This window comes from Saccostrea cucullata, unplaced genomic scaffold, assembly GCF_032062105.1.
Source record: "Saccostrea cucullata isolate Sc308-1 unplaced genomic scaffold, CSIRO_AGI_Scuc_v1 ctg359, whole genome shotgun sequence".
NCBI classification, from domain to species: domain Eukaryota; kingdom Metazoa; phylum Mollusca; class Bivalvia; order Ostreida; family Ostreidae; genus Saccostrea; species Saccostrea cuccullata.
The window spans coordinates 69,426-91,372 of NW_026935991.1; the positions used below are offsets into that span (position 1 = coordinate 69,426).

Sequence of the window (21,947 nt, forward strand, 5' to 3'; positions counted from 1 at the left end):
TTATCCGCAATTCCTCCTATACCACTAAATAAGATTTAATGATTCTTTCACAGATTATTTATTATATTGTGTCATTGTTACCTTTAATTTTTCTTTTTGATCTGACACTTATTTCGGGTCTCCCAGAGCAAAACATGGACTTTATCATAAATAATCATAAACGAGGTGTGTGGTTTCATTAAAATGAGCCCAGTGCCCACAGTACCTCTACTTTCTCCTCAACGTTTGGAAATACAAATAATTTATTGGTAAGCAATTAATTTAACTTTTCTTAGACATGTCAATGGATAACGTCTGGGACGTTTATTACGGTAAAATGGACACCTATGGTAACTTGCCAAATAAATTTTTTGGAGGGAAGGCTGAACTTTTGTGAAAAAATATTTAATTCCACAAGTCAACGAACTACCTTGACAAAACACTTAGATTTTGAAATTATGCCTAGTATATTTATAGCACCGCCGAATCGGTTTCTTATTCGGAACTGGCCAAACAACTGTAGCATTATTTCACACAGAAACGCGCAACTTTTACATAATAGTAACCCTTTGAGTACTAGTATTTCACAAAAATCAAAAAATCGCCTTTTCTCATCTTTAATAACTTCTCGGGTATATAAAAGTATAGATCATGTAAAATAAATAACAACGACTTTTTATCAATGAAATATACATGTTAAAACCAAATTTAATCTATAGATTGATTTTCTTTCTTTTAATTATAAGTGGCAGATATCTATTTATTTCTAAAAGCTTTACACTTCTTTCGCTCAGTTCCCTTTTGAGTACATGTACTATTTTAGAATCGAAAATAAAACTCGGATTCCGGGATAATTTCGCATTCAAATCAGAGAATGAATTAAGAATACTTTATATAGATATATATTCATGTGTAAAATCATAACTGCCATTACAGCCTTACACTACGCTGGCAACTTTAAACTATGCATATACTGAATGCGGTAACTAACGTAATCTTACATGTAATTTGAACAGATTTTATTGTAATATAATTACAATGGGATTGAGCACAAGTTCTGAAAACTTATAACGCCCTCTCCCTATACATGTAAATTACACATTTCATTCTTTGCAGTATTCAGTGAATCAACCCCCACAATAAGACATGTGTATCTAGTATGTGGATTTTGTCAAATTGTAAACATTTATGTAAAAATTCATTTCTGGCGTTCGCATACTTGGGACGTACGAAAAAAATAATAATATGTGTCCTAAACTTTACCGCACGTGCACAAGGGACTGTTGCCGTAATCAAAGTAAGAAGGTGGATCAGATCTAGATTTTTTAATCTTACATGTAGAAATGGATATGGAAACTCAAAGTCTAAATATTTTTTTTATGTGGAATGTGTAGGTCTAGACGTCTGCAACGTCATGAATACTACCTCCGCCTTTTTCTCGAAAGTTCTTTTCCCACTAACATGTCAGAGTTATCTATCTTTACTTATTGTCACCACGTAAATAAAGAAAATCAATTTATTGACGGTACCTTAAATCTCCAAAATGAAGAATCCGATTGAATGAATAATATATTTAGTATTTTTGTAGAATAATTTGTATATACATCGCTGTATTGTATACTGCGTACAATATTATTTTCTTCAAAGTGCTTAGTTGACACAGAACGGATATTTTTTTTTTTACATATAAATTTGTAAATAAAAAATTTCAATATACAGACTAACACTACAGAGTCAAATTTAAACTTTACATTTACTGAATTAAGTAGCATGCAAAAGATGAAATATTGAATGTGTAAATATGTTGATCTGGAGAGCGTATATATGTCTCTAACGTCATCAATACTATTTCCGCCTTTATCTCGAAAGTTCTATTCTCATTCACAGGTCAGAGTTATCTTTCTTTACCCACCTTATACATACTACGTAAATAGAGAAAATTTCGGTACCGAAAAGATACAAAATGCGGAATTTGATTTAAAAACAAATTATATATTTAGTATTTGTAGAAAAATGTCTGTTTTACATAAGAATATCTTGAAAAAATATCTAAAAACAGAAAAATCAAAAATTGACCAAAAACAAATTCACTTCCGGTTCGGACAGGAAGTACTGGAAACACACGAAACTAACTTCAAAACAAATAGAATATCATGATCTAATACTCCTGTAAATTTCATATCTTTACCTCAAACCGTTTCCGAGAAAACTGCCGGACAAAAGTCCATTTTAAAATTCGAAAATCGGCCATAACTTCGGACCGGAAGTGAATTTTTCAAAAAACGGAATTTTATATAAACTTCATATATCAACCTACTTACATAAGAAAAATTGTGAAAATCTATCCAGCCATCTCTGAGTAATCGCGCTCACAAAATTTGGGAGGAATAATAATAATAATAATAAAAAGAAACAATACAAACACTATAAGTCTTCCGTTGTGAACGGAAGACTTAATAAGAAACAGAGTAAAAACAATATGTTCCCCAACTTCGTTTGGGGAACATAATAAGAAACAGAGTAAAAACAATATGTTCCCCAACTTCGTTTGGGGAACATAATAACTAGAAAGTCTGCTATTGCAAGCAATAGCATATGTCGCCCCGTATTAGACAAGACTTTCATTTTTATCATCACTAAAACAAAAGTCCATAAGCTAAGTTTGAACAACCATTGAGTTATATCAGTCCTTTCCATTGGAAACGGAAGACCTTAATTCGGTACATCCCACTCATTATTTTTAGAATCGGTAGGAGAAGAAAGTAGTGCAGGAAAATTACAAGTTCCTCAATTTGCAGACTTGCATAAAAGAAATCTGGCAGATGTACTGAACTGAGCCTCATACTTGTTAATTGGCAGTATCTTTCCTATGATAAAAGCTTGGGAAATGTAATTTATGAAGAAGATCAGCCGAATTATTTTGTGTATTGTAACGCCATTGAGAACTCTGAAATTTCCCTCTTTCACTTTCATTTTAGAGGTTCTACCGAAAAACGAATCTGACATGCCACCATCAATTCGAGCATTTCTGCATTGCAGAGAGCTGATGTGTGTTATGAGATAATAAATCATGTGTGAACTTTCTCAGTTTAGCGGAATCATGAACATTTTCGGCGAGATGAATGTTTTGTATACAGTGGTGATCAAGGCTTTGCGAACCATCAGGAGCGGATCAAAGAATTTATGAATGAATAAAAACTATGGAAATGACGTACCAATTTTTTAATTTATACTTGCACTATCTAATGAAATGAATAATATACAAGTGATAGATATACAAGAAAATGCGAAATGATAATAAATGCAGCTGACAATCGTTATTTTTTTTTTATATAGATAAAATAAAATATTTATAAATTCAAGAGACAAAACAGAAGGAGAATGAATGATGGCAAAATATCACATGACGGGAACTGAATTTTATGAATGAAGATTTTAAAAAGTTACTTGTAAGTTGTATATGTTATATCTGTGTATTCTACTTGGCTGTGTGCTTCATAAAAAGAGGGGGGGGGGGGCGTCTTGAACATAGTAAATAGCCATAACGTTTGAACGGTAAGTACTAGGGCTTTCGTATTTCAAATATGTAATCCTTGTGAAAAGAACTTTTATTGGATACGACGAACTTTGACCCTTTGACCTAGACCTTGGAGAACACATGTGTACATCTGAATCTTTTTTTCTGTTTCGTTTCTATGGCAACCGTGAGCGACTCATTACAATTATTTTGAAAGTAGAAATCACTTTGACACATTGCAAGGAATAAACATTGAAAGTTTCAAAACGATTGCCTGAGTAGTTATTGAGAAAATCGAAATTAAAGAATTTTAACTTTCACCTGGTTTCCATGGCAATAATCGATTATATGAAAATTTTAAATACGAGTTGCAGAACTACAGATACTAATCATTAAAATAAGAAAAGTTTCATGACGAACGTTTAAGGGACCAGAGAGAATACTCTCGGACAAAATTTGTCGCTTTTTACAGGTTTCCATGGCAACGGTAGACATATTGGAACTGAACGACCTCACTGCACAACTACAACCAGTGATCGTCCTTGAAGGAAAGTTTCAGGAAGATTGTCCCAGCCATCTCCGAGAAACAGCCTGGATAAAAAAAACATGCGTACAATATCAATATGTCGTCCCCGACTTCGTTCGGGGCGACATAATAATAATAACTAGTGCTAATTGTAACGGGAACCGTTACAGATGTTCCCCAAACGCTCCCCAACTCCCTTTTAGTTCCATATTCCCTGTAATATACTATATGTGAAAGCATTCAGTCCAAAAGTATTAAAAATCACTCATTCAAGTGTATTTCTTATTTCATTCGTTCCAAATGCACGCACGTGCGTGCACGTGCATGATGACCATACCTTCTTGTAGGAGTCCCTTATATTTATTTATGTTCTGAATCCCATCCTGTTTGGTTGAAAAACAAGGGAGTTATAGCCATTTCAAGTTTCAGCCAATCAGATTGCAGCACACGTGCATGCGCGTGATTTCATGATTATTTTTCTATATCGCATTGTAGGATATCCTAATGAATGATTATGTTTTAAATTTCAAAGCATTTCGTCAAAAAACAAAGGAGATATAGTCATTTAAAGTTTCAGCCAATCAGATCGCAGCACACGTGCATGCGCGTAATTTCTTGAAATTTTTTGTATAACATATTGCAGGACATCCTAATGTATGACTATGTTTCAAATTTCAAAGCATTTCGACAAAAAACAAAGGCGATATAGTCATTTAAAGTGTCAGCCAATCAGATTGCAGCACACGTGCATGCGCGTGATTTCATGAAATTTTTTCTATATTATATTGTAGGATATCCTAATTCATGACTACGTTTTAAATTTCAAAGCATTTCGTCAAAAAACAGAGAAGATACTGAGATTTTTGTTTTAGCCAATCAGAGCGAAGCTCACGTGCATGCGCGTGAGTTCGTGCTAATTTGACAGTGTCACATTATGTACACTATTAATATATTCTTACATAATGAGTTTCAAAGCATTTCATCGAAAAATGTTAAAGTTATGGCTATTTTAAATTAGGGATGTCAAAATTGTCAATGATTGATATTCGAATATTCGATAGAAGTATTCGAATATATTCGAATATTCGATAAAATAGATACATCTTGCATTATTAAATATATAAATCTTTACTCTCCTATCAAGTAGTATAGGTTTTATGGCATTATTTTGAAATAAAAACTCAAGTAGAGTGCGGTAAATGCACTGCAATTATATATATTTTTTAATTATATTGAATAATATATATCCAAAATGTAATGATTGTTTTTTGAAAATTCAAGATTCTTTAGTATGTTCCAGATTAATTGATCGTCTTACTAAAGTCTACATCGATAACTCCTACAAACTCATACCAAGCAGAACAATTATCTAACGGTGAAACATTTAAATCAAATACTTTTTGCTAATCTTAATTTCCTGATAATGATTTTAATGATATTTACATAAACAAAGGGTCCGTGTGTTTACTGTAAAACTTTGTCCTTACAATACAAGCTGATTGTAAGTACTGGACACTACTATACCACTAATTAAGTGAACAAATAAATAAACTACTAAAATGGATGCACTCTTCACACCTTTCAGGTAATCCAAGAGGAGTGTTTTTTTTTAATTTTGTACAAACTTGATTCAATTTCTAATAAAACTTGCCCGGCTTTTTTTTCTCTTTTTAATGCTTGTATACTTAAAAACGAATATTCGAATCATAAATTCATATTCGAATATCAACTCATCGAATGAATATTCGAATATTCGAATATTCGTTGACATCCCTATTTTAAATATATTAGTCATTTCACTCATATCACGCGCCCACACGTGCAGGCGTATGCGCGCAAAATGACCTTCGTTCCGCACACCTACACTACACACCTATTAACCCTAAAAAGGTTTTAGGTCAGTTGGGTGAACAGTTTCTGAGAACACTCGCGGACAAAAAAGTACCGGAGAACAAATAAGAAAAAAAATAATAATAATAAGAAACCGAGTAAAAACAATATGTTCCCAAACTCCGTTTGGGGAACATAATAATAAGAAACCGAGTAAAAACAATATGTTCCCAAACTCCGTTTGGGGAACATAATAACACAAGGAGTGCAACGCATTTTAGGTCACCTGGGAACCCCTCGCTTAATATCAAGGCTGTCGCACAATTAATCTTCAATCGAAAATTATAAAACACAAACCAATCTTTTTGGAAGGGACCATTCTTTATGGCTCTTAATGCATATGATTTCAAACGCATGTTATACAGCAGCAGCGGTGACACTTCTCCACAACTTCGCTCAAATATCACGTCACGGGCGCGTCCATTTACCCAAAAAGGAACAAAACTGCCTGAAATGCTAATCTAGATGATTGAGGTCATATGCGAAAAGAAACCAGAGACAAGTTAGCAGACATTCAAGAAAATTTAAAACGGGGGAGGTACAAGTACTTGTACTCATATCTAAACGTAATATCGTTATCTCTAGTTAATTGTGTATGATTGTTTTTTTTTTGTTCCTTTTGGGTAAATGGACCGCCCGTGACGTCACGTCATGGTGTCGCGGACAACGGTTGCACTACTTGTTTTATTATTATAGGTATTACGTATCTTTTTTATTTACCGAAAATTTCAGCAAAATTGATAGGTACGCGAACTCCTGTGATCAAATGCAGCAATGATTTAACTATCTCTGTCTTTGCATGCTTTTTGAAACATCCCTAGTATTAATATTGATAGTCATATATATATGCTTGTGATTTTTTTGTATTTTTTAATAAAACCAAAATTGTGAAAAGTTGCATTGAAATAGCTAAACAAAGCTATAAATGAAATAGTGCTACAGTAGGTAATTCCAGCTACATAGCTAAATGTACTATCATGCTGATTGTGCTGGACCTGATTCCTGATCAATCTTGAGGATTAAAAAAAAAGCCCAAAAATGTAGAACCTGTCACACTGCAAAATTAGCTTTGTTCATTGGGTTGCCACACATTTCACATTTGCTCCAATCAGACAGATTAGCAATAACCCTATAGATCAGGCTAGTAGGATGCCATGTATCTTACATTACCACATATCTATGAATGGGAGTGACAACTCATGATACAGTGTACCGTAAGATGAAAAATGCATTTTGAATGACATCAATGTAAAAAGAAATAAATAAAACAAATCAAAAACAAGAGGCCCATGGGCCACATCGCTCACCTGAGTAACTTTGGTGATGCCGTTCTTTACCAGATTTCCTCCTTTGTAAAACCTATTGTGGCCTCGCCATACCCCCCACTACCATGTCACAATTTTTACAATTCAGAATCTACACTACCCCCAGGAGGCTTTCACATAAGTTTCAGCCTTTCTAGCCCAGTGGTTCTTGAGAAGAAGATTTTTAAAGTTTAATTATTTCTATATATTTCTATGTAAAAATCTGATTACCGATTGTGGCTCCGCCCAATCCCCTGGGGTCATGATTTTAACAATTTAGTATTTACACTATCCCAAAATGCTTCCACATAAGTTTCAGATTTTCTGGCCCAGTGGTTCTTGAGAAGAAGATTTCAAAATTTTTTTCCTATATATTTCTATGTAAAATTTTGATTCCCTATTGTGACTCCGCCCAACCCCGGTGGCCATGATTTTAACAATTTAGATTCTACACTACCCAAGGATGCTTCCACAAAAGTTTCAGCTTTTCTGGCCCAGTGGTTCTTGAGAAGAAGATTTTAAAATTTTTTTCCTATATATTTCTATGTAAAACTTTGATTCCCTATTGCAGCCCCGCCCTACCCCCGGGGGTCATGATTTGAACAATTTAGAATCTACACTACCCCAGAATGCTTCCATATAAGTTTCAGAGTTTTTGGCCCAGTGGTTCTTGAGAAGAAGATTTTTTTATGACCCACCCTATTTTTGTCTTTTCCTGATTATCTCCCCTTGTGAAGAGACTTGGCCTTTTATTTTAACAATTTAAACTCCCCTTTACCCAAGGATCAATCTACGCGAAAGTTAAAAATTTTTACAGGACAAAATGTCTGGTAAAAATAAAATTTTTACCAGACCAAGCAATTTTTTACCAGACCGACTTTTTTCCTTTAAATCTATACATCATGATACTGAAATTGAGAGGGTGGGTGGGATGGGGTTAATTCTCATTGTGAAATTTAACCTTAAATAAATTCAGAGTGAAATGGACGAGTTATCTATTTATAATTTTCCTTTGTAAAAGGTATCTATTTAAATACAATTGTATGCATTTTTTCCTTCAAATTTGACACCTTATACAACATACACTGTATCAAATATTTTCTTAAATTTAATATGCACTTTCAATGCATATTTATTTTTCCTGAAACAACTCATTATGGTTACTCAAGTTCAATAATCATTTGAACAAGCTAATTCAGAGAATTCGTGTCCCCCGCTTAGGGAAAAAGTCGGCTCCCCCTGACTGAATTTGTAGAATTATTAAATGAGATTGTATACATGTATACTGAAGGAAATAAAATACATGTATGTCAATATGCATATAAAGATTTGATTGCTTATTCTTTATTATGTGTATAGAAGATTTTTTCATATGGAATATTTATCACACTGTAATGATGATTTTATAACCTCATAGATTTTTCATTTCACATGCTGAATACTATCATTTAGTAAAAAAAAAAAGTATTTAAAAAAAAAAAGAAAGAAAAAAGAACGATCCGACCGAGATTCGATCCCGGGACCTCTCACATTTGAAGCGAGAGACATAACCACTAGACCACGGAGTCGCTTTACACAGAGTGAAGTATATGCAGAACTGAAGTCACATACATGTATATATTCATGTTTTCATGTTCGGTATTCTCAAAATTTTACACAATCCATGGTGTTTGTTTTATTTAGCCTTTATTAAACAGTTCTAATAGATGTAATAAGAACATAAAGTCTGCCGAGAACCTGTTTTATACGCAATAACTCTCCTGATGCCCCTGCGCTAAAAATAGCGACATGTAATACTATAAATACTAATAAAACAAACGGGGCGGGGCACTTTGAGAGGAGCGAGAGACGTCCTAGAGAGTTTTGGTATAAAATTACATTGCATCAGCTCAAAATCTTCTTGAAATATCGCCCGGAAATGATAGTGTTACACACAGACAGAATGTATAAATTTACGACCTTGAACTTTGACCTTTTGACCTCAAAATCAATAGGGGTCTTCTTTAGGCCACAGGGAGTTGTTATGTAAAATTTCATTGCAATAGCTCAAATGGTTCTAGAGATATCGTGTGGAAACGAAAGTGTTTTAACAGACAGAATTTGCTTATTTATGACCTTGACCTTTGACCTTTTGACCTCAAAATCAATAGGGGTCTTCTTTAGTCCATAGGGAGTTGCTATGCTAAATTTCATTGCAAAAGCTCAAAGGGTTCTCGAGATATCGTGTGGAAACGAAAGCGTTACAGACAGACAGAAAGACGGACGGACGGACGGACAAACCCAAATTAATATCCCCCACTTTTCAAGCGGGGGACAAAAAAAATTCCCAACCGAATCTACGTATAAGCTGTCTAAATATTTTCCCAACCAAATCTACGTATGGGCTATCTAAAGATCTCTAAAACCGTTGACAGAGGAAATTCGAATTAGAATGAAAACGATCATGACAGGGTTGTAATACTTAAAAATTAATCAGGTATTACTGCTAAATTGGTCAAATAAAGGATATTTGTGGGGAATTGGACCATGTGTACCTCTTAATTTAGATTTATTTTGCCTTATTTTTTACCAGACATTTGGTCCTGTAGACTGAAATTTTTTACCGACTAGACCTAAATTTTACCGGTAAAAACCGATGGTCCGGTGACTTTCGCATAGACTGAAGGATGCTTTGTACCAAGTTTGGTTAAAATTGGCCCAGTTGTTCTTGGGAAGAAGTCGAAAATGTGAAAAGTTTACAGACGGACGGACAGACAGACAGCTGGACAGACGGACGGATGACGGTTACAAAATGTGATCAGAAAAGCTCAGTGACACTTGAGCCTTCGGCTCAGGTGAGCTAAAAACATTCTTAATTAGTGTTCGCTTGACCACTTCAATGTCCAAAAATTTACAAAAAATATATGTATCATCATTTGTTTTGTAATGCAGTTGTGCATTTGTGACCATGTGGTGAAAGGATTTCAACTTAATAAGCATGCATGATACTATCTGACTAGATTGAAAAAAAAATTAGAAACAACAAAAAAGAATTGAGTGATTAGAGAAAAACTCAACGACTGCTAATTCCTATTAAATAATAAAAAACGTATCTAAAACTTACCCTCTATAGTGTTATACTCAAGAAATTCATGTGGGACAAATGACAAAAACAACTTGTTTATCATCTAAGTTCTCAGAAAATCTGTTCATCCCACCGGAAGTGTGAACACTAAATGTGGAATCTACTGATTCGGAAACATTTTTTACGTATTAGATCTAATTATTCCAATTAGATAAACTAAAAAAAGAGAGATTTTTTAGGTAATAGCTAAATGCAATGATCAGCTTGACCAAAATATGTGAAAGAAATTTAATTTTAATATTTTTCCCTTTGCAATCTTGAAAGTTTATTTAGTAGTTGTACGATAAGGTGTGCTTCGTATAATAGCCAAACCATTTTTTCGCCGACTTGCAGCGGAAAAGAATTTTTTTCTCACCAAATTTGTTTGCAGTCACAAGCATGTAAATATCGTCAATGGGCTTTTAGCATTTCTCTTTTCAATCTGATTGTTTTCGAAATACGATTTATATAATCTATTCATTGTTGACACGATAAAGACTAAAACAATGTGTTTCAACTCGAATTATCTCAGTTTACCCCCTAGTCATTAAACTATTAGTCTCTTATTATAAATTGAATAAAATTGGCTCTAAGTTATGGTGGTTTAAAATTGTGATCTTAAGTATTAGGTTTCCTTTCTCAAAAGTTTTTCTTGAGCTGACATTTGGTAGTGTTCACTTCATCTGTTCATTTCAAATGTAAAATTATAAAATGTATCGGTTCTTCTTCCGTTAAGGAGTTAGACTCTATCAAGAGTTCTGATAATTCCAGATTTTTTGAATATTTCGATATTTCTCAATAATTTATACAGAGCAAACCCCGGCTTTTAGACTGTTAAGTTAGTCTGAAATGATCTGTAATGCCTTGCAATAATGTAGCCCTCTCCAATTCATTTTAAATCTGATATCGAGTAAAAAATGGGAGAGGGCTACATTATTGCAGCTATAATGCCGGGAAGTTGTGCTGTAGTAGAAAATATTTTCCTGTCTCAGACTCACTCCATTTTTAGCGAAATTACATACATTGTAGATTTTATGTCAAAAATATCCAGTTTTAACTTTTTAATGCTGTTTATGAATTATGACAAGAAATACAGAGAAAATTTATTGATAAGACAGAATAAAAAGAAAAAAAATATGCAACAAAATGTTGTTGACTGAATTACAAGGAAACGACTCAAACGAGCCTGCCCTCTGTCTTTGTGCAGATGTGGGCCTTGCTAACATTTAACTCATTCCAGTTTACCATGCAAATACCTTGGGAAGGCTCATTTCCTGATATTCAATCAATGAACTGTAGATATCATATGTTTGTACTTATATATCAGTCATATTCTCATGTCACATGAAATTGGAGTAAAACACAAAATGCCAAATTACACTCTACTAATGTACGCCAAAATGGTATTATATAAATATTGCATGTAGTTGAGTGTAACATTGAAAATTTTCATCCCAAGAAAACCATTGTCAACCGAGGCGCAGCCGAGGTTGACAATGATTTTCGCATACATGCCAACTTTCCCGATTTTTTCGGGAGTCTACCGATTTTGAACCCTGTCTACCGCTTGTCTACCGATTTATTTTTTGACCACGTATCTACCGATTTTTCGAAAATTCGGATTTTTTACCGAATCGGTTTGAATAATACAGTATTTCCGTGTGCAGAAAACATGGCTGTTACAATGTCTATCGGTAAGATATCTGTTTATTGCCGCTGATAACAGGTAATCAACAAGGTGTCAACTGTGCTACTAGTCATTACAGTGGATTTAATTGCTCCTGATTCTCATTAACAGTGTATATTAACTTTGACAATAAAGCCAGATGTGGAAATTTTAGAAATACACACGACAGGATACAAACTGACAAACTTGTGAGAGTTCACACTTTACAGCAAAATTCAACAATATACATATAAACCTTTTGTGAAAGGTTTCCAAGTTTTGGAAATATGGCATTTCTCATTAAATTATCTACTTCATGGAATAGACACTGCCAAAATCCAACATGAAAATATTTGCTTGCAACTGCAAGTACAAACCAATAGGCCTGATTCAGAAAAAGAGAGGAAAAGACCATGCCTTTGCAGACTTTGAACGAAAATGTTGAAAATTAATTCTTAATATTCCCTCTGATTTAAAAAAAATGTGTCTGTGACAGTAGCCTTATAAACTTTGTAATTTACCAACAGACAATGAACAGGAACCTGGGACATTGTAACTGCAGCATAAACTTAACTTGCTTCAGCTTATTTGTAAAGTTTAACATCCTAATTCATGTAATATTAAGGCAGGAGGTATGTTTATCTTAAGTTTATATTAACATATTAAATTTTATGATTTTGAATAAAATTGTCTTTTTTTAAATTTCAAATGATATTGTATTAATTTGTGCTTTTGCTGAAGTTAGTAGAGAAGGAAACACTTTTTGAAGAAGTGATATATATGATACAAGGTAGCAGACTGATACTTAAAAAATAAAACCCTACAAATAGTTATTATTCACGACAAAATGCCGCGAATTAAGGACTTCGAAAAATGTTGTTACGCGCAATCTCCCCCAAGAAAATTTTCAAAAGTTGGCATGTATGATTTTCAAGGGGTGAAAATTTTCAATGTTACACTCAACTACATGCAATATTTATTATATTATACTGAATGTTTTATACAAAAACATATTACAGTAAACCGTGCGCGCATAAATTCCGCGCAGTCGCTATTTTTTGGAATACCACCCGTCGTCAAGCAATGTTGACTGTTGCTACACAGGAGGGCGCGGCTTCATTATTCAGCGGGTAGTAGTGTTTTTTATCAAATGTTTCTCGACGAATCAGATTCAAGTAATTTACATGAAAGTATAATATGATAATTTGTCAGTACAGGTTCTATAAAAAGACAGACAATATTCAATTTAGCATTCAATGCTTAAAATGCATAATTTATTAAAGACTTGAATGATTGCTTCATTGCTTGCATGAGATTTTGGAGATATAACCTTACCCCTTGTGTCAAGTATTGTTGCCCATTTCTGTGTAATATTTGTATAACATTTCATCTATAAATTGATTCATATGCAAATGAATTAATAACAGTATGTTTTCAAATATTTTATACTAAATATTTAAACTGTTACTATTATGGAGACAAGATTTAAGATGTAATGCTATTTGATTTTGTCTTTTGTTCTTTTTTTATTTTTCACTTCCTTTTGGGTTGAATGAGAGTTACATGTACGAGGGCCGTTCAAAAATTACGCGGACTTGTTGCACAGAAGAAATATTTGACGACATAATCGGGCAAAATTTCACAAATGATATAAAAGAATCTTTACTTATATGGTCTTCAAAATTTCATATCAAAATGTTGTAAATTGGTATTAATTTTGAGTGATTTTTCAGGACATATCATTGAGTCACGGCGCAGCAAAATCTTCGACGTCACAAGCATTATAAAAAATATGTGATTGAGCTTTCATTTTCTCAACATTTTCCCTTGAGTACCTGTATAGTTTGAGTTACCTTATCTACTCAACATCAAAACACCATTTCTTGTCAAGCTTAAAATCTATTAAACAAGTAAAGAATATTCTTTTTTTTTTTTTTTAAAACCAAAAACTACTTATGAGATATAGTGTGATATTGGTAACTCTCAATCACGTTCTTTACAGTCCGGATAAAGTTAACTTTTCGTCTATAATCTTCTTCCCGTCCTCCCGTATAGCCTTTTAACAGAGGTCTAACTGTCTAAAATTTCAGTTTGCTATTTGTGGGCAAATGTCACGAGTAGCCTAGTTTACTACATGTTTTATTATGCATATTTTGGATCTATGTTGCCGATATCTCGAGCATTAAACATATTTTGACAAAAGTGTGTTGCGCCGTCAATTCAGGAGACGTCATTTTCACAGTCGTTTTCACGGGAATCGCATCAGAGAAAAATCACTATATTTCTGTTAGTACTTCAAATATTACGTCCGAAATCTAAATACATAATAATTGAACAATTTAAAGGTACATTTCAGAAAATTGTTGAAAAATATCGCAAATTTTAGAAAATCAATGAGTTAAATTTTTGAATCCGCATGCTTTTGCTTCAATTTTTTTGTCGTGCGCCGTACCTCTCCATCAACGATATCAACATACCGATAATTTTAGTAGAATTTTTTTAAAATACAGAAATTTTGCCCAAAATTTATTGGAATCTTTAAGATACATATTTCTGTGAAATTTTATAACTATATGACGTCTGTAAGAGTAAATAATAGCACAGTCCGCGTAATTTTTGAATGGCCCTCGTATATTCTAAACCAGAAAATGAGATCTAAAATTTAGCCTTATTTTTATTAGGGTAAACAAATATAAGGTTTTCACTGTTGATTTTTTTTTGTAGAACAATGACAACACGTGAAGAATCTCCCCCACCACCACCTCCACCCCCAAAACCTCCTGGGGACAAGGCATCCCAGGCATCAAAGGGGTACCAGTATCAGCAACAACCAGTCCACTATGGCCAGAGTGAGTAAACTCCTTCAAAAAAAGCACTTTCTTTTGATTTAATACCATTAATTTAATTACAGTTTGTTCTTTAGATTAATCAGTACATGTGTATTTCTTCAATTTACCATTTTAAAGTAAATTATGAGAATTAATGCATGACCAGTCATGGTATTCAGAGTATGCAATACATGTATACCCAGGTTACTCAACAGCTGAAAATTCCTATTATCAACCAATGTCAACATCTGGTAGTACTGCTACAGCAACCAGTGCCGCGAGTGGGACAAATTCTCAGTATATGTATCAACCAAGCAATGCCAGCTCATATCAAGGTATTATCTTGTAACTGACTCTTCTTTATTAGGACCCTGCGTTACAACACACTTTGAAAAAAATCTTCAAAGTGCGTTAAATTTGGGACCACATCAACGCACTTTGAAAAAATGTGTATGGCTAGGTCAAAATTCTTGCAAATCTTAGTTATGATAAATAATTGAACCTGTTTGATAACTCTTCGGTGATGAGGTCACTTCAGGATTTGAAAGTGAGAGATTTTGATTTTTCCATACTTTGAAAATTCTTTCTCTCTAAAATGTTTTGCTGTACTTATTTTTTTTCCAGTTTGCATGCATTTTATTTAAACTAATATTTATTGAAAGTTTTCAACATTATACCAGTTATGCAAATACATATATTTGGCGTAGCATAGGCATCGGTGCCGGAAGGGGGGCTTAGGCACACAAATGTTTTGCAAAGATATACGTAATATAGGCATTGGAAATTGGGGCTTCTCTTGGGGGCCTGAGGCTCCACTTTCAATTTGCTACCGACGGCTATGTACAGTGTATAAGAAAAAAAGAGTTAAGCTGAGAGACCTTCTCGTTTTCTCCATGTTCTCATTGAGGTTAATTATAAATTAGTACATGTAAATTAAAAAGTTTTTCGAAAGATATAACTACATTTATTACAAATTGATTCTCTCAGTTACTATAATCTTAGTCTAGAATTTTTGGTTTTATACATTTTTTTTCAAAGTGCGTTAAATGTCCCTGTGTTAAAAATGTCTATGTACACTCTTAACGCACTTTGAAAATTTTTTTCAAAGTGCGTGAAGTGTGTCCCAAATTTAACGTACTTTGAAATTTTTTTTCAAAGTGCGTTGATTTTGTCCCAATTTTAACGCACTTTGAAAAAAATTTTCAAAGGGCTTAATTTTTTCAAAGTGCGTTGCCACAACCCTGCTCTGCAGGCACCCTATAGTGATCAATCTGTCCGTCCATCTGTTCCATCCATCAGTCCATCCTTCTGTCCGTCTATTCGTCCAAGATCTTTTGTCAGGAGCATATCTTCTCTCTCCTTCGCCCAATCTGGCTCATACTTCACCCACAGAATCCCTTTGGGAAAAGGGTGTGCAGTGATCTTGAAACATTTTTCTAGGTCAAAGGTTAAGGTCAAAGCATGATTATATGAGAAATCTTTGTTTGGAGCATATCTTCTCTCCCCTTTGTCCAGTGTGGCTATTACTTAACTCACAGAGTGCCACTGGTCAATGGTTGAGCAGTGACCTTGAACAAAGTTTCTGGGTCAAGGTCAAATCCCTTTTCCACTACCTTAAATTTTCATGCACATTGCTGAAAGCAGGGTCTTTTGGGATGGGCACCATCTCAATGATATCTAGTTAATCCTTACTGTCAGTTTTTAATGGGGATTATTTTTTTCTAGCTGAGAAAACAAGATTTTTGAGGAGAAATGTTTAATAAGTTTCAATTCAGCAATTTACTTAGAAATAAAAAATTGTCTTCAATTATATTCTAAATCTTAATATTTTGTTATTTTTGAACATGCTTTATTATTATTATGTGAATTTTGATTTACAAAAAGTTCTGTGTATAAACAAGTCACAGTTAAACAATTCATATGCCACTAAACGTTTTATGTGACAGTCTTTTATTTTATGCCATATCATTTTGCATTAAATATAATGTCCATGTGTATATTTTTGCAGCAGCAAGTTACACCACAGCTGGTCAGCAGTCTACCCCACAGAATACCCAGAATTCCCAGTACAATTACAATAATCAAGGTACACAGTAGTGAATACTTAAGTAGAAATTTTTATTCATTAAAAGGACACATATGGATCACTTGCCCTACATTTGTTCTTTTTGATAGAGTCACACCAGTAAGTTGTAAATTCATAAATAGAAAAAGTTTAATTTCACTTTTTAAGGGATTTGTGGCTTGTGGCTTACTTTTTCCTGCATTTGTTCTTTTTGTTAAGCAAAACAATGCAAATGGATGAAAATTTCTTTTAACGTAAATGTACTTTTTCCCCTTGGAGTCATGATTCTGCAAAATTATTGCTTCTGCCAAATCCACTGGAAGAAAATCGCACATTTCTCTTAATACTAAGAATAATAAGTACCTATACAGAAGCACAACACAGTTTGTGGACAGTCTCTGAAATGATCCATGACTACAAGTAATTGTCAACATTAACAAATTAAAACAGAGCTCTTGCCCTAGCTGTTTACAAAGACAGTTTACGTTTCACAGGTTATTATTTTCAATGTATGTTTAATTATTTGCTATGACTTAATTACCAAGTCTTCTACACCCATTTGTCAAATTTGTAACCTAACCATAGTTCATATTTCTATTTGTAGGTAAAAACTAATTATCACACTTCAGTTGCTTCTTTATTCATTGAACAACTTATAAATAATTGAATATTTATTAAACAGTCCCACTCCTTAGGTTACATTTATTCTTAAGTCATAAATGAAATGTGTTACAACCACTCATATTCTCAATTTCCAAGCTCTGAGGCACATGTATTAGGACAATTAAATACAGATGATGAATTTTGTTGATTTCTAGGATATTATGATGGACAGAATTCTTCTCAAGGACAACAAGCCAGTTACAACACATCTTCAAACACCACACAGAGTTATTCCCAGTACCAAGATACATCAGGCTACTACAATTCTAATCAGAACTACGACTATTCTGGTTATCAGACAGGGAACCAGTATCAGTCAGGGAACCAGTACCAGCAAGGGAACCAGTACCAACAATCAGGGAACCAGCCAAATTATGACTCCTACAGTACCACTAACTACAATGGTGACTATTACGGCAGTGGTTATGATAGTTATGGGAATTACTATGGGTACGGGGATAGCTCCCAGGATCAGAATGGAACATATGGGTATGGCACTTATGGTCAGAATTATACAGGTCAACAAGATGGCAAGACATGGAGTAGCAATAGTGGAGGTAACAGTACCAATGGACAGCAAAAATCTGCTCCTCAAAGAGATCCTCGATTGGAAAAGAGGGGAGGGAGGGGACAGGCACAAGGAGTTGGTAATGGAAGAGACAATCACCAGCAAGCAAGCACTGAGAAACAGCCAGACACAACAGGGGAAGGGAGAGGAAGAGGGACCAACGCAACCAGACCTGACAGGGGTGGAAGAGGGGGGCATGTTCCAAACAGAGGGGCTTACCATGGAAGTTACAGAGGAGATAATTTTGATCCAGGGAGACAATATGAGGATAAAGATTATAGAAAAAGACCTCAAATGCCTCCAGTTCATGATACTCATGACAGTCAAGAAGGTAGAAGAAGGTATAATGATAACAGAGGAAGTGGATACAATCAAGTATATTCAAATGAAGAAGAATATTACAAACCTTACCAGCATCCAGATAGAGCATGGAGGGAAGAGAACTGGGGCAGAGGTTGGCATGAGGGCTATAGAGATCCCAGAGGAGGGGATCATGGTAGGGAAAGAGGTGGAGGCCGAGGCAGAGGAGATAGAGGTCCAAGGAGGGGTGGTTATGATAGAGGTGGTGGTCCAAGTAGAGGCAGAAATAGAGATGATGGTGGAAGCTTCAGAAACCAGCCACCATCCCCGAATCATGGTGGACCAAATCAGAGAGGGAGAGGAAGAGGAGTACAAAGTCTACCACAAAACAACAACAGATTCGAGAAGAGTCAGAGGCCATCACCATTTAAAGACCAGAATGTGAGGGAAAGCAAAGACAGTACTCATAGAGATAATAAATCAACTCCTATCAACAGAAATAACAGTAAAGACATTAAACAAACAGAAAAACACAAAATTGATATGAAATCAGAGAAAGCTGAGGATCAGCCTCCAGTGAAAAAGCCATGTAAAGTTGAACACAAGGTAGGAGTCAAAGCAGCAGCTTCAAAACCAGCAGCAACAACTGAAGTCAAAAAAGAACCTGTTGTAGAAAATCCACAAAAAACTGTGATTGAAACACAGAGCACAAAACAGAATGTAGTTGTGAAATCTGAAGTCACTACTTCAGAAGACACCACAGCTACCCTTCCAGACAGCACGTCCAAAGACAGCATAACGGGTCCCTCAGCTCCAAAGAAAAAGAAGCCAGCTGACGATCTGATAGATGACCCTGAGGTTCAGAAGGCATTGGAAGAGATGATGAGTCCCTTGTTCTGTAAGCTGTGCAATTTAACAATCAGTCATCCATCACAAGCCCAGTCCCATTACAATGGTAAACACCATGCCAAGAAAGTGAGGCTGTATAAACAGTCTGCAGCACTGGAGGCTACTCTTGCTAGGAAAGCAGCCCAGGGAGATATTGTGACCACGTTAAATCTGGTCACTGAGGTTACCCCAGCATCAGAATCTGATGATGCTCCCAAGGAAGAAAGTAACCAGACTCTCAGTGAGGTACATTATCCAAAAAACTTATTGTAATTCACACATTACGTGATAAAATGTCACCAGTGATATTTAAGTACATGATAAAAAGTGATCAAGTTATTTTTGACATAGGTAATCGAACGTCAATTACATATGGTTCAAGGATATTTTTGTTTTATGTTTTAGAGTGTCATTGAGAAGATGAAAGATGAGAATGACCGTGTATACTGTAAATTGTGTCAAGTCGCATTCAACTCACCAAAGCAGGCCATCCAACATTACGAGGGGAAGAATCACGCAAAGAAAATGAGAGCTGCTGGTATACTTAACATATCAGAGACAGACAAACAACATGTCAAAATGTAAGTCCTGTATCTATATTTATAATATGTGACACATTTGGAATCTGGGTGCATTTTAACAACAAAATGTTTTCCTTTTTTTGATATTAGACACAGTAGTTGCAACTTTTCAGAAAAATACATTAAGTGAAAATTTTGAAGTGATTGCAGTTTTGTGTTATTAATCAGTCTATATTGGAACATTGTTAAAAGAATCAAGAACAAACACCTCCTTTTAGCTTGGCATTACATAAAAATGGATGTAGAAGTAAACTGTATTTATTGTTTCAAATTAGCAACAAAATGGTTTTCATAAGAAAAAGGAAGAAATAGTTATAGTGGAAGTATTTTTTCAATTTCAATAACAATACCCACAGTGTGTCAGTGTCTTTAAAATCCTGAAAATTTTACAATTCCTGTGTATTTCAGAGATGGTGCTGTGTTTGAGTGTAAGATGTGCAGTGTTCAGGTGACCTGCAATGAACAGTTACAGTCTCATTTGAATGGAGCCAAACACAAAGGCAAACTGAGGTCCCTGGAGAGGGCGTCCGACTCAAATCGAGGTGGCTGGGGAGGGAGAGGGAGGGGCAGAGGAAGGGGGAGAGGAGGTAGATTTTGAATTAAGTAAAACCATAGAACTTAATTGTTTTTAAAAAGATGTTGAAATTGACACACACTGTTCATTTTGAGATAATTATTGTCAATTCCAAAATAAACATTGAAATCTTTATCTTTTTTTTAAAGTTTTTGACATGAAGACTTTTGATTTTATATACAGTTTTAGGTTTAAAATGGAAAAAGTCTTTTATGCATAACATTGATATTATATTCTTTCTTTTTTTTTTTTTATAAAAACTGTTTGAATGTTGAAAAGTCATTGATAACTTGAAATTTCTTCATCAGCACTTGCTGCATTAGCCAGTGAAGAACACAATGTTGTGACCATCCAGACGCAACAGTCACGGAAGCGAGGGCGAGATTATTCCAACTTCCGAACACCGAGTGGGGGGTATTACTGCAGTATTTGTAATGTGACAGTTAATGGTGAAAATCAGTTTGCTCAACACATGGACAGTCGCAAACACAAGAGTAAGTACGCTAATCACAAGATAACAGAAGAGGAGCAGCAACAGGATGTGGCCAGTTAGAACCGGAGTAAACAAGTTCTTCAAATGGAAACCTCTATTGGATGAGCAAACAACAAAAATGTTTATTTTTCTCCTAATTTTCCATTTAGGCCATAATAAAAATATTCCTAGATTCTCATCCCCGCCCGCCCCGATTTTATACCCCCGCCTCGATTTTTTTATTATTTTTGTTTTTCTACGGTTTAATTCTGGAGTATTCATCTACCATTCTACTTTCGTTTAAAACCCCGCGAAAGTCGTCATGATTTTTGACAGCTAAAAGGTGGTGATTGCTGTTATACATGCGTATATATTGTAAACAAGGGTCATTGGTTGAAAAAGATTGGTGATAATGTGAAGTAAGCGATAATTGGACCTTTACTATGACTTTTATTCGGGTATTGTAGATAAAATTACACCGATTGATAAGGTCAATAAAAAATCTGCAAAATTGAACAAATAAAAAATATAAAATAAAAGCCGCCCGCCCGCCTCAATTTTTAAAAAAATTCGGATGAGAATCTAGCAATTTTTTTATTATGGCCTTAATTCAGCAATTAATTCATGATTGCATGAATAAAATGTGTTGGCTAAATATTGAATTTGGAACAACTTCATGAATGTGTATTTTGTATGATAAACAAAATGTAATTTATTGAAAACAAGCAATATAATCATTCAGTTATTGTAAAATATTAGTGTCACATGTAAGTTTCTTATCCAGTTTATATGTGTACATGTATATACTGTACATGTCATACATTGAAACTGTTGGATTAAAGTTATTTCCGTTCATAGATAATTTTAAAAGGCAATTTAGACAGGAGTGTACTTGTAAATAAAAGTATTTAATTGTGATTTTATTGCATTTATAAAATCTTATAAAATTATAAATTCCTATGAATCAGGATTTATCCCTTCATCTTGACATTAACTCATCTATCTAGTTTTTGTGTTGTGACA

General features: G+C 34.3%; 2 protein-coding genes across 3 annotated transcripts in view; one reads left to right on the forward strand and one right to left on the reverse strand.

Annotated features, from left to right (window-relative positions):
* Positions 1–10,431, reverse strand: part of LOC134244458 (phosphatidylinositol 4,5-bisphosphate 3-kinase catalytic subunit alpha isoform-like) — a 38,564-nt gene extending 28,133 nt beyond the window's left edge. The window contains exon 1 of the mRNA XM_062726723.1: positions 10,320–10,431. The gene's annotated coding sequence lies outside the window, so the exon portion shown is untranslated. The remainder of the gene's footprint in view (positions 1–10,319) is intronic.
* Positions 10,432–10,652: 221 nt separating this feature from the next.
* LOC134244459 (GATA zinc finger domain-containing protein 14-like) lies at positions 10,653–21,092 on the forward strand. Of its 2 annotated transcripts, none has more exons than XM_062726728.1 (8): positions 10,653–10,720; positions 14,710–14,834; positions 15,017–15,148; positions 16,822–16,899; positions 17,697–19,543; positions 19,703–19,878; positions 20,287–20,465; positions 20,761–21,092. In XM_062726728.1, exons 2-8 carry the CDS (start codon positions 14,714–14,716, stop codon positions 21,003–21,005), a joined length of 2,778 nt encoding a protein of 925 aa, XP_062582712.1. In that variant the 5' UTR covers positions 10,653–10,720; positions 14,710–14,713; the 3' UTR covers positions 21,006–21,092. The 2 variants fall into 2 exon arrangements, with proteins under 2 accessions (XP_062582712.1, XP_062582713.1); XM_062726729.1 differs by having other exon boundaries at positions 16,825–16,899.
* The last annotated feature ends 855 nt before the right edge of the window (positions 21,093–21,947 follow it).

Bases quoted from the DNA above. Each gene is read 5' to 3' on its own strand.
- LOC134244459 (XM_062726728.1), top strand. From the start codon at position 14,714: ATGACAACACGTGAAGAATCTCCCCCACCACCACCTCCACCCCCAAAA. The intron at 15,149-16,821 runs GTATTATCTTGT...ATATTTTTGCAG, and splicing joins CAATGCCAGCTCATATCAAG to CAGCAAGTTACACCACAGCT. The intron at 19,879-20,286 runs GTAAGTCCTGTA...TGTGTATTTCAG, and splicing joins GACAAACAACATGTCAAAAT to AGATGGTGCTGTGTTTGAGT.